Below are 17,053 nucleotides of genomic sequence, written 5' to 3'. Positions count from 1 at the left end.
ACTTACATTGGAGCAAAGTTCTTACGTTTCAAAAAAGTTACGCCGATAGAAAAAATGTTCTTTTATGGTATATATAGCTCTAGCTACGCTCTGCTGTTGATTATTGTAGAAAAACATCAATTCTAGAAAGAAAACAGCATTACATTGTACTTTGAGTAATAGTTTGAATTAATTAATTCAACACAAATTTTTCTGATTTTGATGGTGTTATGAGCACGAGGGCTACGCAACTTAGAGGCGTAGCGAAAGCCGTTCACGCTTTTGGGAATCTAAAACGGCAGGTGATAGGTTAGTAATCTAGTTATTAATTTTTAAAATTCCAATTAAGCTAATCAAATAATCAAATAATGGAGCTTATGAGGAGAGCTTTTACTGCTGTAACATTTGGTTAGTCTTTTGCAGTTGAGTAATTCGGATTTTTTCAGATATCGTGATACAAGTCTGTGCTTCGTTATCCAGTTTTTAAAAAGATGTTTGCTGTGAGATTGTTTTCCAGGGGTTCAATGCATGAAAAGAGAGTGTTACAGGAATTAAATCATTATATCTATTCCGATTATTAATAATCTTAAGTATGAAACTGTGAAAAAAATTAGGTGTCGTGGTCGATAACACGGGTCGAAGAATTCAATAAGTTGAATTTTAAATTAAATTTTGAACTGAAAATATACAAAAATTAGCTTGTATTTATAGTGGTTATCTATGCGAAAATATACAGAGAAAATTTAGATTAGCTAAAAATATTTTACATGATTGGCATGTGAATAGATCTTAACTCCGAATCCCGGAGGTGATTTTCTATTTTCATCAACTTTTGATGAGAATCATATATGGCTTGGGTACAATCGAGTTCATTAGTTGGAGGTCGGTGGATGTTAAAATCAGGTTTCTGTTGGTGGGAGAATTTGCTTCTGACATATGATTGATAGGTCAATAAGATAATGATAGCGCCAAAACAAAATTAGAATTGAGTTTAGTTTTGTGGCGATTACTTATCGACACAGCAATAAAGTTCGTCAGGTAAGTTCTTCTTTCGTTCTTTGAAACTTTAATAAAGAAAACTTCTAAGTTTCTTGCTGTTTCTTTGAAAGCATTACATCCTTCCTCCTTTTTTAAGCAGTTTTGTGGGTATAGGCTCTCCAAATCTGTCGGGTTGTGTTCTGTTTCTTGTTGATATTCGTGAAGGCTCTGAGGTTTCGGGTTGTTGGTGCTCTGCAGATGATGTGGCTGCAGAAGATTCATCTTGAAGTGAAGGTCCCACATCTGTACTCTGAAGTTGTTGTTTTGATTGAGATATGGTCTCCTCCACTGCTGGTTCAAATTTCACATTGTCCTCGTCTAGTCTTGCAATTTGGTTGTCGCTCACTAGAATAGTCCATGCTGAGTTTTTGGGCTGTATGAAAGATGTGTTCAAGCCCTTCGTGATGATGAAGGTAGCAGGAACTGTCTTTGTGTTTTCGTTGGCCTTGAATTGAATGGGTTCGCACAAGTCGAAATCTGCTATTGCTGGTAGTCTCCCTCTGCGTCCCAACAAGAATTCAACTGGAGTTTTGCACCTCGTCTTTGAAGTGTTGCGATGTGTAATCAGTGCCCTTTGCAGGAATGCTCGAAATGACACATTAAGGTTGGGACTCCACGCTTGAAGTGCCCGCTTCACTGTCTGAACTGCTCTTTCAGCTAGTCCATTAGCTCTTGGATGATAGACGGGTGATTCTATTTTCTTAATTACCAGTGATTCACACCACTGTTTAAAGTCACCACTTACAAATTCAGGACCATTATCAGAAATTAGAGTTTTTGGTATTCCGAATCTCGTAAAGATTTGAGTAAGATATATTTTAACTGTTTCTGATGATCTATTTCCCGCGGGGAAGGCTTCTATCCAACCAGAACCCGCGTCAACAATTACTAAGATATTGCCTTGGTCCTTAACGTAACCCCAGTCCATGTGGAGCCGTTCCCAAACGTCGGCTTCTGGCCACGTAGAGACAGTTTTTCCCAGGCTAGGCCTGTTCAATTGACAATTCTTACATTTACTAACAAAGTGTTGAACGACTTGGGTAATGCCAGGCCACCATGCTATCATTCTGACTGATGCCTCAGTTGCATTCTTTCCGGGATATGTCTCATGCGCTTTTGCCAAAACCAAGTGTCGTAGTTTGGGTGGAATGAAAGGAACAACACCTCTGAAGATGATTCCATTATGTAAAGTAAGTGCATCTTTCTGTTGTTCAAATCCTTTTTCCGCTTCTGAACATTGTTCCAATTGCCGCTTTTGATTCGTTTCGTTATGTCCTGGAAGAGTCTGTTTGTTCCAAGTTCAGTTTTGTTTTCTGCTTGGGTCACCAAATCACTGTGGGCGAAGTAGATGTTATTGATTGCGAAGCACACTCGATCGTTGTCCGATTCGTCTTCGCCAAAATCCATTCTGCTCATAGCATCTGCACGGGGTATCTGCTCTCCTGGTGTGTACCTCAACTCATAGTCGAAACCCATTAGAGCTATTGCCCATCTTGTGATTCTCGCTGATGCTGTCTTCGGGATCTCCTCGTCTGGTGCAAAGAGATATTTGAGTGGTTTGTGGTCAGTCTGTAGGGTAAATCGTCTTCCAAGAAGGAATTGTTTTAGTCCTGTGACCACAAACACAATTGCCAGTGCTTCCCGCTCTATGTTAGAATAGTTTTGCTCCGCTGGAGTCAATTTTCTTGATACATATATGACTGGATGTCCTTCTTGCGAAAGAACCCCGCAAATGGCTTTTTCAGAGGCGTCAGTAGTAACTGTTGCTTCTTTCTGTAGACTATATGGCTGTACCAGTGGGTTAGCACATAATTCATTTTTTATGTCTTCAAAAGTTTTTTGCTGCATTTTGCGCATGAGAAATCGCTAATTCTCATGTTATTTAAGGGTAGCATTTTTGTTGCAAAATCAGCAATCATTCTTCCGTAAAATTTAGCTAGCCAACAAACGATTGGAGTTGTTTATTGTTAGTTGGTGCTTTTGCATTTTTTATTTTTTCAACATGTTTCGGATCTGGTGCTATTCCCTCCTTTGAAATGGAGTATCCCAAAAAGCTAACGCTATCGACTGGTTTTGAGTTAGATCTTTTCTCATTAATAGTAAAGTTTTTCTCACGTAGTCGACTCTTGACTGCAAGCATTCTCTTGTCGAACTGCTCCTTGGTAGTTCCATACACCAATACATAGTCTTGAAAGATCACAACACCTTTAATTTCTTGTTGATTCGATGCAATTCTGGAAGAATGAAGAAAAGTTTCTCAATCCCTGAGGTAGTCGGCACATCTTGAACAGTCCCTGAGATGTGTTGATTGTGCATGTATCTTTAGCTTCTTCGTCAAGTTCAATTTGATAGTAGGCATCTGAGAGGTCAATTTTGCCAAAGTATGAGGCCCCATGTAGGTTGTGGAAGATCGTCTCCATGTCCGGTATTGGGTAGTCCTCATCCATGACCTTGCCATTGATGTGCACTTTCAAGTCCACGCAAAGTCTCAGTTCTCCACTCTTCTTTCTCTGCCACACCACTGGAGATGCATTAGTGACTCCTCTTGGCTGTACCGGTTCAAGGATGCCTTGTCTGACCATTTGTTCCAGCTTCTCTGTGACCTTGTCTTGAAGAGGTAGAGATAATTTTCTGGCTTAGCAGAACAGTGGCTGTGTTCCTGGTATCAGCTTCACATGAGCTTTGTAATCCTTCACAGCAGGTAGGTGCTCGGCTGTGATGTTGTTCACGCCGTGCTTGGGTAGAAGGTCTCTACCAAGAAGTCCAAATTCTTTATCAGACTGCACAACTGCAAGTTCTTTTTGAGTGAGCCTGCTTCCGTTCCACTCAACGTCACAAGTGAGTGATCCCAGAAGCGTTAATTGATGACCATCATAAGCTTCAAGATGTCTTATCTTACCATCCAACTTAGGTTTACCAAGCTCTGTCCATATTTTGATGATATCAATGTGCTATCTGCACCTGTGTCTACCTGCATTTTTACTTTGCATTTATTTATTGAGATATATTCCCATGTCAGAGACATGCTAAAGATTTGTTCTTTAGTATAAAACATTCCCATCTCCGATGCTGGAGATGCTTGCTCTGAAGAAACATTTTCTTCTTCCCAAAAGTGATTCTGTTTATTGTACTTACCTGAATTTGGTTGGGGTCTGCTTCTACACATTTTTGAGAAGTGTCCCACCTTTTCACAGGGGTTGTATTTTTTACCTAGCGCTGGACAGGGTCTACTAGAGTGTGGCTTACCTCCACAACTAGTGCACATGTTGTTGTTCTTATTAGCCGTAATTTTTTCATTTGGTTTTCGAAAGGTCTTTTTGAAGTTGAACCCAACTTCTTCTTTCAGATTAAAGGGCTTATTACCTGATGAAAAACTTGCCAAAGCCATTGCTTGACTTCTGAACTGTAAGTTCTCGGTCATTTCAGTAACCGACATTGCTGGTTTTGCTTTAATACCGTCTAGTAGTCTAATTTTTGCTTCAGGGTCCCTCAAACCTGAGATAAACTTTAATATTACCAGCTCCTCTTCGGGGTTGGCCGCTTTTTTCAGACATTTCGCCACAAAAGACATAATCCACGCAGTAGCTGATTCTGTATTCTGTAGATCCAAAATTTGTCTGTCTCTAGCTGGTCTGGACACCATTGTCGTGGTCGATAACACGTGTCAAAGAATTCAATAAGTTGAATTTTAAATTAAATTTTGAACTGAAGATATACAAAAATTAGCTTGTATTTATAGTGGTTATCTATGCGAAAAAATACAGAGAAAATTTAGATTAGCTAAAAATATTTTACATGATTGGCATGTGAATAGATCTTAACTCCGAATCCCGGAGGTGATATTCTATTTTCATCAACATTTCATGAGAATCATATATGATTTGGGTACAATCGAGTTCATTAGTTGGAGGTCGGTGGATGTTAGGATCAGGTTTCTGTTGGTGGGAGAATTTACTTCTGACATATGATTGATAGGTCAATAAGATAATGATAGCGCCAAAACAAAATTAGAATTGAGTTTAGTTTTGTAGCCATTACTTATCGACACAGCAATAAAGTTCGTCAGGTAAGTTCTTCTTTCGTCTTTGAAACTTTAATAAAGAAAACTTCTAAGTTCCTTGATGTTTCTTTGAAACCATCACATTAGGGCCCATTTCTTGAAGTCAATTCAAACTTATCTTAAACTGTGTTATGCGAGCCTATCACAGAGAGACTCTAAAATCAATTAACGTTGATTATTTTTTCCAAATCCAAACAAAATTTTGAGAAAAGAAAATAATTGAATTTTCGGAATTTATGCAAATTCTGCTCTACTAGTTAAATTTAATTTTTAGGCATGAAACTGTAAGGAATTACTCTTGTCAATCAAACTGCTTTTGACCTAACTAATTTTACCAGAAATTTTTCCGTTTTTCTCCGTTTCAACGCTATCTCCATCCCTCGAGCGATGTTTTGTAAGTTTATTTTCCTTCTAAACATCCCCCTTTCTCAAACTTCTGATCAATTTCTACAGAAACCGAAAAAGGATAAATCTCGGGGTTGCAAGATGGTGTATTCCTTTTTTCCTACTATGCGTAAACAAAAAGCGGAAAATTTAATTAAAGAAAAAAGTGAGCCTCGCATATATGCTCTCCCATTTTGAAAAAAAAATGTTGGAACAAAATATATATCATATAGGCCACAATGAATACTTATCACAAATAGAACTTATCAATTTGAATAACTGAACTACCGGAGTACCAAACTAATTATTCCAATTTACCACTTTTCAGTGGTTGGGACAACAAATTTTCTTCAACAAAATTTGTTAAAAATCTCCAGTGCAAGTAGCGATGTCAATTTAATTTTCTATCAGGTTTCGCTAACCTCATTGATAAAAGTTTCCCTAATTTTGAGCTTGCTCCTTTGTAGTAGTGATAAATATGGGTAGCCGTCTGAATCTCAAGCTTTTGTTGCGCTATTTGATGCAGTCCTACTTCGCTTCGCCTAAGTACACGTGGATATAGTGAATCAACCAATCAGGCTATGCCAGCTGCTATGCAGTATAAGTCATTACTTTAAAAAAAGCAGTAAATTCTTAGTAGAAGCGCTTTTTCCGTCTCTGCGAGAAAACAATCAACACTGGCAATTCAACGCTAAGAGCCGAGCATTAGCTGCAAATAACAACGAGTTCAACTGAGCGCGGCCGCTAAATACGTAGCAACAATGCTCGAGCACTGAGAGCTGATATTTTGCTTAGCTGCTTACTTCATTAATACATCAATTGTGCACTATATTAGAAAGTGATGACACTAACTAAATACTTCTTTCTAATTTAAGATTTCTGCCAACGCTAGTTTTTACAAGAAAACTATAAATGACCAAACCTATACGTAAATTAGTGCTAAATTTGCGCACATTAAACTTTTTGGGGTACTGTGAAGCTCAGAAATCCCGAAATGAGTATGAGAAGAATGGCAATCAACCAAAAATCATTGAACAAAAAAGTGCTGGCATAAATTACTAGCCCATGATAAAATTTGAGGGATCGGGCTATAGAATATGGAGGTATGCAACAGCAAATCTGACTCTTGCAAGGAATTACTGTTGTTGATTATTCAGTAAATGTGTTTATAAAGGCATCGAACGTAAGCGGAGTTGAACCCATGACGGCAATTTTCGTCACCAAAATGTTCTTCAGCTTTGATGATTTCCAATCTTGCTAATAATTTTGGACATGCTATAGAGTAGTGGATGAGAATCATCATACCAGCGGTCAGGTTCCATGGAATTTTCCCGCAATTTTTATTTTCCAGGCAAATCAATTACAAGTCTGCTCTTGTCAAGTATACCGAAACTAAACGTCCATTGGAAGCCAAATTTTTTTAATCTCTCAAAGCAAAAAAGTATTTAAAAAAAACTTGTTTGGAATATGAAAAAACTCAGGGGTTATTGTACTCGTCAAGGAGAAAATGTCAGAAAAGCCACCAAGCTCAGCCCTCACTGCAGTTTAAACAGAGTTTTGTGAAGGGGTAGACACCTAACGGCACAGGTAAATAAATCGAAATAATCGGTGTCCCAAAAAACTCATGATTTTTGAATTTCTACAATTTCTCAAGCTGCCAGAGACCAAATTTGTCGAATTGTTATTCAAAAATACTTTTATAGGCGTTTTAAGAGTTTCCGAGGAAAACCATATTTTGAGAGCGAGAGTTGCGTCAAAAATTTCTGATGTCACTTGCTTTCTCACATCTAATATTAAGTATTTTTTTTAAATCTTGTCTAGGTAGCCTTTAATGGATTCACCGCTTAACCAAGCGAAGAATTTGCGAACGTTTTTGTTTTCACCGCAGTTACTTCTAGTCTTACTAACACTGTCATTCTAACATAAGTTTGAGGCAAATGGCTGTGACTTTTCGGGGCGGATGGTCAACTGGGAAGTCTGGTATTTTAGTGAACCAGTTGCACCATAAAGAGTGTTCTTCGTTCTGTCCAGTTGCGCAGGATGAGATTAAGTGCCAATGTGGTCTCATCCAGGCATACCATTCCCAGGAAGCACAGGATAACAGGGGGGACAACTGGACATCCGACACATGCACCGTCAGGAAACAGATTGACTGCTATGGAACTCTCGAGTTCAACATCGAAGGTTCCCTATTTACTATTTGCATGATGAGAACCTCCACGTTTAAAATAACAACCAATAGGTGGCCAATAGCGAACGCTCTGATGTACACCTAAATTCAAATGGTCTCTCGCGTATTCAGGTTACCTGCAGCATATTGCGCATGAAACCCAATTGCACCGAGTTTTGTAATTCAGACGTATTGAACATAGCGCCGCGGATTTTAGTTACACTTTTGGTAAAATGTGACCATGGCCATTTAGAATATCCTTTGCGGTGTTTTGACATTTTGCACCATAACAATGATAGGTATTATTTGTTATGGCTCGTCCCACCTTTATCAGGCTATGCAAAAATGTGGATTCATTTCTTGATATATAATAATGATAAGAAAAACTTGTTAAATGACGAAAAGAACTAAAACGAATCTGGTTGACCATAGCGTGAAAACATCAAGCACAAGGGTGAAAAACAGAAGATTAGTGCTCTTGTATCAGAGCCTGCGCGGTTTCGGCTCACGACTTTATTGCCGATTCATTATAAGATGTTCTCAAAACTAGACATAAATCAATGAAGAGTTCTTCTACACACTAAAAAAAGTTCAGGTAAATTTACCTTAACGCAGTAAACCTCTGTTAAGGTAAAATTAAGGTAAAAGTTACCTTAACTTTACATTAACTTGAGTTAAGGTAAAAAATTACCTGAACTGTGTTAAGGTAAAATTACCTTAACTTACCTTAACTTTTTAAATAATTTTCTGCAGTACAAAATTGTTAATTTTTAGTAAAATTAGCAAGCCAAATGTTGAAGTTTATTACAAGAGCTTTACAATGATCCTTATTTGAAGCAATCTGAGCTTATATTTGTCGACCTACACTACAGCAAACCCCAAAATTACTTTCAGTGAGTGCTCAAAAAAATTCAAAAAGGCAGTAACGCACCAATTTTGCAAAAATTGGTATTTTTATTTTTCACGCGCCTCTGTTTATGAATTGGCTGCTCACAAATCAATTCTGAGTGGTACCGAAAGAACTGGTTTCAGAAAAACGGTTTAGAGAAAGTTTGAAAGTGGTTTTAAAGTCCAATCACTTTAAAGTCCAACTTGAATCCAATCGCTCTTTCTTATATATTAAGTTAAAAACTATTATTCCTGCATAAAAAAATCTCTGTAAAACTGGATTACACTAATATAGAAGCGGTATCGACATATGATCTTCATGTAGCTTCCATTAAAGGACGTTTCAGGTAAGTTAAGGTATTTTTTCAGGTAAATTTACCTGAACTTTATTTAGTGTGTACTTTTGTCGTATATTAAGGGATTGCAAGATTGCACTGGTCTTAATATTCCTGGATTCCATTAATAACTTTATATGTCCAGAGACAGCCCTGTTTTATGGAAGCATAAAGAATGTATTTTACAAGGATAAATTAAATGTCTCTCTGATGTATAAATATGCTAAGTAACTCTTTCTTATAAGTGTAACTATAGGGTAAAAATAGAGTATAGTTCTGGTAATTTCTTATGTGATTTTGTACTGATGTCATATTTTTATGTGGTCAGAAGTCGGGATCAAGACAAGCAAGTTTGTGAGGGTGGCCAATGACGTGGATGTGAAAGTGTTGGTGAGATTCCTACGTCATTTATGGAAGTTGGACGAGCCCTCTCTCATCATTTCTATGACAGGGGGTGCATTCGACTTCAAAATGCAGAAGGATGACTTGGATGAACTCAAGGTTAAGTAATTGCACAGCATGACACAAGTGTTACAGTGTTATGAAAGGCTGACAAGAACCTCAATGAGGAGCTTCATGTTTCATAGATTTCCAACGGTATCTAAACATGTCAGCGATCAGACAGTTTTTCGCACTTGAGCCCCTATGATTTTTTGAAGACTTTGCCCCCTCATCAAACCTTTCACCGTTTCTTCTTTCTGATGTGATTGTTAGACATTACTCTCTAATCAGATATTCCATTGCGGTAGTTTTGTTTCTGAAGAACATCAATTTTTTTTGCAAAAAAAGCCGGTTAAGACATAACGATAGCTCTCAGAGAAGGCTGAAAACTGGTAGCAATTTCGCTGATTGTGACGACAGGAATAAAAAAATTTGCCGTTGTTGTTTTCAATCGGGATAAGGACTAATTCGGTATTTTGTGTTTGTAATTATCGAGCAACAGTTTCGTTTTACCCCCTGGCAAAATTTTATTTCAGACTGGTATCTACGAATTGGCGACCACTAAGAACGTCTGGACCATAACAGGTGGAACGGATGCTGGCATCATGAAGATTTGCGGTGATGCCGTGAAAGACCACACCATCAGTACTGGAGGTCATAATGAACAAGCTAAGAGCGGCGGAGGATCTGAACTCGCTCTGATTGGTTAGAAACCACAGTGCAAAATTTTGACTAACTAGTGTTTTCGAAAAATATCAAATTATTCTTTAAAATACCTGAAAACTCAAGCATATAATGGTTAGGTATCATTATCTTACAAAACTTACAAAACGAATGTTACGAGATAAAAGTTTCAGTTAGATGGGATATTTATAATAATAATAATAATAATAATATTCTTGCTGGTGTATGACAAGAGCGTTTCATCGTCGCTCCCCTGTCACATATCACAATGTGATTCATAACAAAAATTTTATCTAAAATCTAAGGGTCTAAATCAACGAAGAATACAAGAAAGACTATCGAGGAGGAAAGGGGGCGGTTTCAGCTTTCTCTTCTCCGCTTCTTTTGTTTTCTTTTGTTTTCGCCAATGAGATTCAGTCTACCGATGGAACGGTGTTTATCGGCAAATATTGATTCCATGGACATGTTATTTCTTAAAATTAATAACCCGGGTCGAGGTGTTAGTGGGTGCATGTATGTTTGTGAATCATCTCAATGTGTTGATATTAAGTAAGAATTGAACTGCAAGTTTAGTCTATTGTGTTGAGCGTGTAGAGTAAATTTATTTACATTTATATTTTTTATATATGACAAACAATCGGAAAAAAATTGATGCTTTCAAAGCATTTCTTACATCAATCTACATGATTAAAACAGCTTTTCTGTGGATTTTGTGCGCAATGCCTAGAATTCAAGAAGAACCAAAATTCAGCGCTATGAGCTAACTTCTCATATATATTCTACACATATCTTACGAAGTCACATTTTCTGCTACTCAGAGTTCAAAAATTGACGACAATCTACGGGAAATTTATAATACTCTCCAATCATTAAATTTGCCGGCCTTCTCCCAAAAGAAAATTCAAGTTCTGAACTAACTGAAGATCAGACCCATATGAGCAAAACGGGGAGACTTGAATTTTTGTCTCCATGTTATCTAGGAGCATAGCTGTCAGTGCAACCCATACCCTCTCTTGTTCTTAATTTCTATGCAAATGAAACTCAAACAAAGCAAACAGATAAGGGGTACTTCGCTGTGGTACAGAGATCAAAATCGATATTTGTAGAACAGGGAAAATGAACATTACCGATAACCATGACGTTTGACGTCATCGTCGTGACGACGCAATTACCAAGCTTCGTATTATTTGTTATAGGCTTGTATCAGCTTGCTCTGCTACAAGTTTAACCCCATTTGTCTAAATTTTAAACCAGGCGGCAAAACACCGAGAAACATTTATGTTCCATCTTGGGAAGCAGGCATGCTGGCCGACTTTGACAAGATTTTGACATCACTGTGGAAACTCAACTTATCTGCAAGAAGGCTGGTCCTGCTCTTGAAGCAGCAGAAGAGTTTAAGCATGACAAACAATGTGAAAAACTCTTCAGAAGCACCAAATTTTTTGCGCAACTGCCTATTGAAGTGCTCTTGTTTCTTGCAAACGTTCCAAGAGACAAGGAAAAGAATGGCTGTTGATAGTGAAGAACAGAAAGATTAATCGCAATAAAAAAATTCTGAGTTTCCGCCACGTGCCTTTAGCAGATTGGCTCAGTCAGTTTTCCTAAAAACTATCCAAGAACTTGCTGGAGCTTATTGACCTCTTCAAGTTTGTTGAAGGAAACTAGCCCCATAAAAAGAGAGTTTTGATTCCCAATTTAGTCAGCAGTAAAATAAAAATCAAGCAATCAGTATTTTTGTTACATTGTCATTTCACCAAATGAGCTGGGAGACTTGAAGCAAACTACCAACCTTAGAAAATAGACTGGTAAAGAGGATTGTTTTTTGTCAACTTCGCAAACTGTTTGTGCTAGGTGCAATTTCAAAATGTGTCCCAATTGATAACGTGTCCCTCGACTGTTCAAAATTCGAACTAATATCAATTGTGCAAATAACTGAGGTTGAATAAAATATGGCTAAATGTTGAATTTATAACCATGTTGTTTTAGTTGAGAGGTTAAAAAAATCGTAAAAAATTCAACTTCTCTTAACAACTTTTCTTACATAATTTTAGCTTATCACAAATTTTGCTCTGGAGCACAAATTCTGCAGCAATTCTACATATTTCTATTAAACGGTTGCCCAGTGAAGGAAGTTTGGATGTTTTGCCAAGAAAGATTAAGAAATATGCGAAGATTTTGAAGCTGTTGAAGTTATGTGAAAAGAGTGTTTAAGATACGCATTGACGTGTGTGATTAACTTTTGGTATCTTTGCTAGAAAATTTTAAAATGCGTGTAAAAAAGCTGAAATTGTGAAAATTTGTGCAACATAAGTCGCAATGTGCTCTGAGTGATTAAACTCGATAAACTCAAGCATTGAAAAAGTTTTGAATGCATGAACATCATTTGAAGAAAATGATGATGAAAAAAAGCTCAAAGTTATGTTTGCATATAGCAAAGGTTTTGGAAAAACTTGGAGGCTGAAGTTGATAAAGATTTTGTTGAATAGCCATTACTCAACTTTTTTCCACAAAACAGGTTTGATTGACCGTTTTTATGTGAGCACGTGGCGCAAAATTAGAAGAATAGGCTAATGGTCTGGAGACTGGGGTTTCAGATTTCAGTTACATAGCTCTATATTATGTACAAAGCGAAAGGATACAGAATTTTCCGCTTAAGATGTAGAGAGTGCCCCTACAGCCGCTGAAATCTTTTCTTTTTGCGACAGAAAAGTAGTATATTATCTGTTACAAGTGCTACCTTTATGTATTATATATATGGTGAGAAATTCAGTTGAACCAGTGAATAATTATCTACTATTTATCCGATGAAAAAAATTGTTGGGTTATGGACTTTCGCAAGCGGAATAAAAAGCGTTTTTAACTAAGTAAAAGAATTAATTTCTCAAAAATGAGAGAATAACAAAATGATATTTTACAGAAGAATTTAGAGATTTACAGGAGAGATCTGATTATTAGATCAAGATGGTGATTTGAATTTGGGGATGAAAAAGGACTCAAAAATCAGCTGTATATATACCCATTATCAGTGTGAAAAAGTCAAGATACAAAACTAATCTTAGCACCGTGATTTATAGTGGGGGTCGTAAAGGTTACCCAATATGGTTTGCTTCTGCAAATCAGTCGCAAAGGGAACCATAAATGGAATGCATTTGCACTTTTCTGAGAATTCATTCACACTTCCGGAGATATCATCATCATTTAATACATGCTGGGAAGATTTTACATCAATTAATCTAACTCTAATAATAGTTATCTAGATTCACCAATTTGAACCGAATATTGATTCTCAGCACCATTTCTTGACGATTCATTTATATAACTTCTTTGATCAAAATCAAATTGCTTGTCTTTCTAATCTGGTAAGTCAAACTTTCTTTCTAATTCTCACTAAGTTTAAGACTATAGTTTGATCGAAATTCTAACACCCCCACTCAGACTTGAGCTGATTGCGTAGAGTCTGTTCCCATCAAAACTGCTCTGAATGTTTCCACTTTCGAAACGGGTAAGGACTTTGTGAAGATGTCCGCTGCCATTTTGTCTGTAGGGACGTAATGAATTGAAATAGTCCCATCCTCCGTCTTGTCCCGGATGAAGTGAAACTTTGTTTCGATGTGCTTGCTCCTTTTGTGCATGACTGGGTTTTGGCAGAGTCTGATACAACTTTGATTGTCTTCTCCAATTGCTATTGGACGTTTCTGTTGGATGCCAAAATCCTCTAGAAGTTGTTTCAGGTAAAGTGCTTCCTGAACTGCTGCTGCCATGCCCTGATATTCTGCTTCTGATGAAGAAAGAGCAACTGTGGCCTGCTTCTTGACACCCCAGCTGAGTGCTGCGCCACGTCCGTTGAGCTTGAAGTAATAGCCCGTTGTTGATTTTCTGTCGTTCACGTCTCCAGACCAGTCTGCATCACTTTCCCCCACTAAATCATAACTAGCCTCTTTTGTGTAAGTAAGTTTTAAACCTTTTGAACCTTGAAGATATCGCAGAAGTCGTTTTCCGCACATCCAGTGTTGATTGGTAGGTGCATTCATGTGTCTGGACAGAATGTTGACTGTGAACATGATGTCTGGCCTCGTCTGTTTGGCCAGATACAGAAGTGATCCAACCAAGCTTCTGTAGATCCTCTGGTCCACTTCTTCGTCTCCGTTCTGTGCTGTCTGAAGTTTCAAATTCAAATCAGCTGGAGTTCTTGAGGGTTTGCATTGATCCATTTGAAACCGCTCAAGCATTGTTTCTATGTAGCGTTCTTGGTCGACTGTGACTTTGCCCTCTTCTCGTCTGATTCTTAGACCCAGAAACCAGTGTAGTCTCCCTCTGTCTTCCATGTGAAAGGTTGCTTCTAGTGCCTTCTTGACATCAGAGACCACTGTCATACTTCTTGATGCTACTATGATGTCGTCAACCCAGACCAAGATGAAGGTGTGATCCTCTGCTTCTGATCTTGCGAACAAGCAGTGATCGTTCCTGCTTCTGGTGAACCCCTGTCTCAGTAGGAATTTTGCCAGCTCTTTGTACCAGTTGTTAGCAGCCTGTTTCAAACCATAAATTGATTTATTTAGTCGACATACTAACTTCTCCCCATCTGATCCGCGTTTTACAAACTCCTGTGGCTGTTCCAGATACACTTCTTCCTCGATTGGTGAGTGCAGGAAAGCAGTCTTGACATCAAATTGGTGCATCACATGGCCTTGCTTCGCTGATAGCTGAAGTAGAATCCTGAATGTCTCTGGCTTACAGGTAGGCGCAAAAGTCTCAAAGTAGTCCAGTCCTTCCACTTGTTTGAAGCCTTTCGCCACATAGCGCGCTTTGTATTTGTCCACTTGACCACTGGGTCCCAATTTCACTTTGTAAACCCATTTGCCCGGTATGACGTCCCTGTCTGTGGGTGGTCTCACTAGGTTCCAAGTCTCGTTGTCTTGGAGTGCCTTGACCTCGTCCTTCATTGCCCGGTGCCACTGGTCCCAATCGTCACCTTGCTTGGCTTCGTAGACTGTTTTGGGTTCCACATAGTCGCCCTCAGTCACAACAAGATGGGTCCTGACTTCTCCAAAAAATTGCGGAACATTCCTTGCTCGTGTCCCTCGTCTGGGCTCTGCTCTGTCCGCGTGTTCCAGTGCATCTTCATTGAAGCCAACTGTCACTAACTGTGAGAAGTCTTCTGTGTCACTGTCTTCCAGGGACTCTGAGTCTCTGTGACTCCCTCTTGTTGCAGTAGATCCTTCATCTAGTGCTGTTTCTCCAACATCAGAGGCCTCTTGTCTCAGTGTTGTTTCTTGAGTATTCACGCTCCCTGCGTCATGCCACTCCTCCTTTATTGCAGTAGATGTGTCCTGTCGTTCTCTGTTGTCATCATCTTGATGACCATCATCTGGGTGCCAGATTCCCAGTTCCGACCCATCATCTAGTAGGTCAGCCGTTTCTTTGTTGTCAGGGATTGAGCCCACTTCAGACTCCTTGATGACCACATCTCGAACTGCTATCACCTTGCGTGTGTTGGGTATGTACACCAGGTATCCGTTTTCTCCTTCAGTGTAACCCACAAACTTTCCTTCCAGTGCCTTGGGTTCAAGTTTGCTGACTTCTCTGTCCCTCTTCCTCATGAAGACTGTGCAACCAAAAATAGATAATTTACTAATTGAAAGCTTAGATTTTATACCTCTCATCAGCTCTGCTGGGCATTTTTCTTCTCCTCGTCTCACAACCAAGTTACTGATCCTTGCTGCGTGAAGAATTGCTGCTCCCCACATCATCTTTGGAAGTCCTGAGTCAATGAGCAAACATCTTGCCATCTCCAGCAGTGTCCTGTTGCACCTCTCAGCTAACCCATTCTGTTGTGGCGTTTCTGGTATGGTCTTTTCCTGTAGAATTCCTGCATCTAAGCAGTACGTCTCGAACTGCTCTGAGAGAAACTCCTTCGCATTGTCTTGCCTCAGCTTCTTGGGCGTCCCCACACTGAGAACAAATTTCTTCAGGCTGGCCAGTGCTTCACTCTTTGCCTTAAGCAAGTCCACAAACACAAACTTCGTGTATTGGTCTGCAAACACTATGCAGAACCGGAACCATGACAGGGACTCTACTCTGAAAGGTCCCATCACGTCTGTGAACACCCTCTCCAGCTTCTCTTCTGCTTGGGTCTCTGCCACTCTTGGTACTGGAGTCTTTGTGATCTTGGCCAATGCACACACATTGCATACATCATCGAGTTCCCCCACTGTCTCTGGTGCATTCCTGACCACATCTGCTTGATTCAAATGACCCAATCGTCTGTGCCACTTCCTTGCACTGTCAAGTTTCACGCTGTTGGAACTCATCTTGAATTCTAGAACGCTGCAGGGTAAGTAAAACAAATTATTTTCTTGTGTTAGTTTTACCCGAGTTCCCTTCATGCAGCTGTTTCCTCTCTCGAAAGTGAAGCTATGTCCCCACTCCGTGCATCTTGAGACTGATAGGAGGTTTGAAGAATAGTCCGGCACACACAGAACATTTTTGAGTTCGCATTGGAATTCCCCTTTGTTTGAGGGTATGCTGATCCTCACACAGCCTCTGCCCACCACTCTGGAAGCCTCTCCGTTGGGATTTCTGACCACTGATTGAATGGGCAAAAAGTCCAGAAACGCATCGATGTTCGTCACTATGTGATCTGTACAACCACTGTCCACTAGCATGCCTGCTGTCTTCCACTGGGTAAGAGCTGCCCAGCATTCCTCGTCTGGTGTAGCCAATGTTGGACCCATTGCCACTGACTCATGTTTGCCTCCATCTCTTTGTCTCTTGCATGCCCTGTCTAGGTGACCCTTCTCACCACACTTGCTGCATTGTGCTGACTCCTTCTTCCTGCAGTCCTTGGCAAAGTGTCCAGGGATCCCACACACAAAGCAGTTTCCTTTCTTGGGTCCCTTCTTGAAGTCACGCTTCACTGCCAGTGCCACTGAACCACTTTGTCCCTTGTGTCTCTGCACCGTGCTCTCATGAAAGTTCTGCAGCCTTTTCCTCAACTCTGTGAAGTTCGTTGCCGGGTTGAAGCTTTCCTGTATTACAAAACTTTCATACCTCATTGGCAGACCATTGAGGACC

The 17,053-nt window shown here is 39.3% G+C and overlaps 1 protein-coding gene across 2 annotated transcripts in view; it reads left to right on the top strand.

Moving 5' to 3' along the window:
• The first annotated feature begins 101 nt into the window (after window positions 1-101).
• LOC142336299 (transient receptor potential cation channel subfamily M member-like 2) overlaps window positions 102-17,053 on the top strand; it is a 140,195-nt gene continuing 123,243 nt past the window's right edge. For both annotated transcript variants that reach the window (XM_075385017.1, XM_075385016.1), the window contains exons 1-4: window positions 102-288; window positions 7,451-7,645; window positions 9,183-9,355; window positions 9,832-10,000. In XM_075385017.1, coding sequence (XP_075241132.1) covers window positions 210-288; window positions 7,451-7,645; window positions 9,183-9,355; window positions 9,832-10,000 — 616 coding nt within the window. In that variant the 5' untranslated portion in view covers window positions 102-209. The remainder of the gene's footprint in view (window positions 289-7,450; window positions 7,646-9,182; window positions 9,356-9,831; window positions 10,001-17,053) is intronic.

The sequence above is a fragment of the Convolutriloba macropyga genome, chromosome 3 (assembly GCF_964194025.1).
Source record: "Convolutriloba macropyga chromosome 3, txConMacr16.3, whole genome shotgun sequence".
NCBI lineage: Eukaryota > Metazoa > Xenacoelomorpha > Acoela > Convolutidae > Convolutriloba > Convolutriloba macropyga.
The sequence above is the reverse complement of the archived record's forward strand: the minus strand, read 5'-3'. Positions and strand labels throughout refer to the sequence as shown.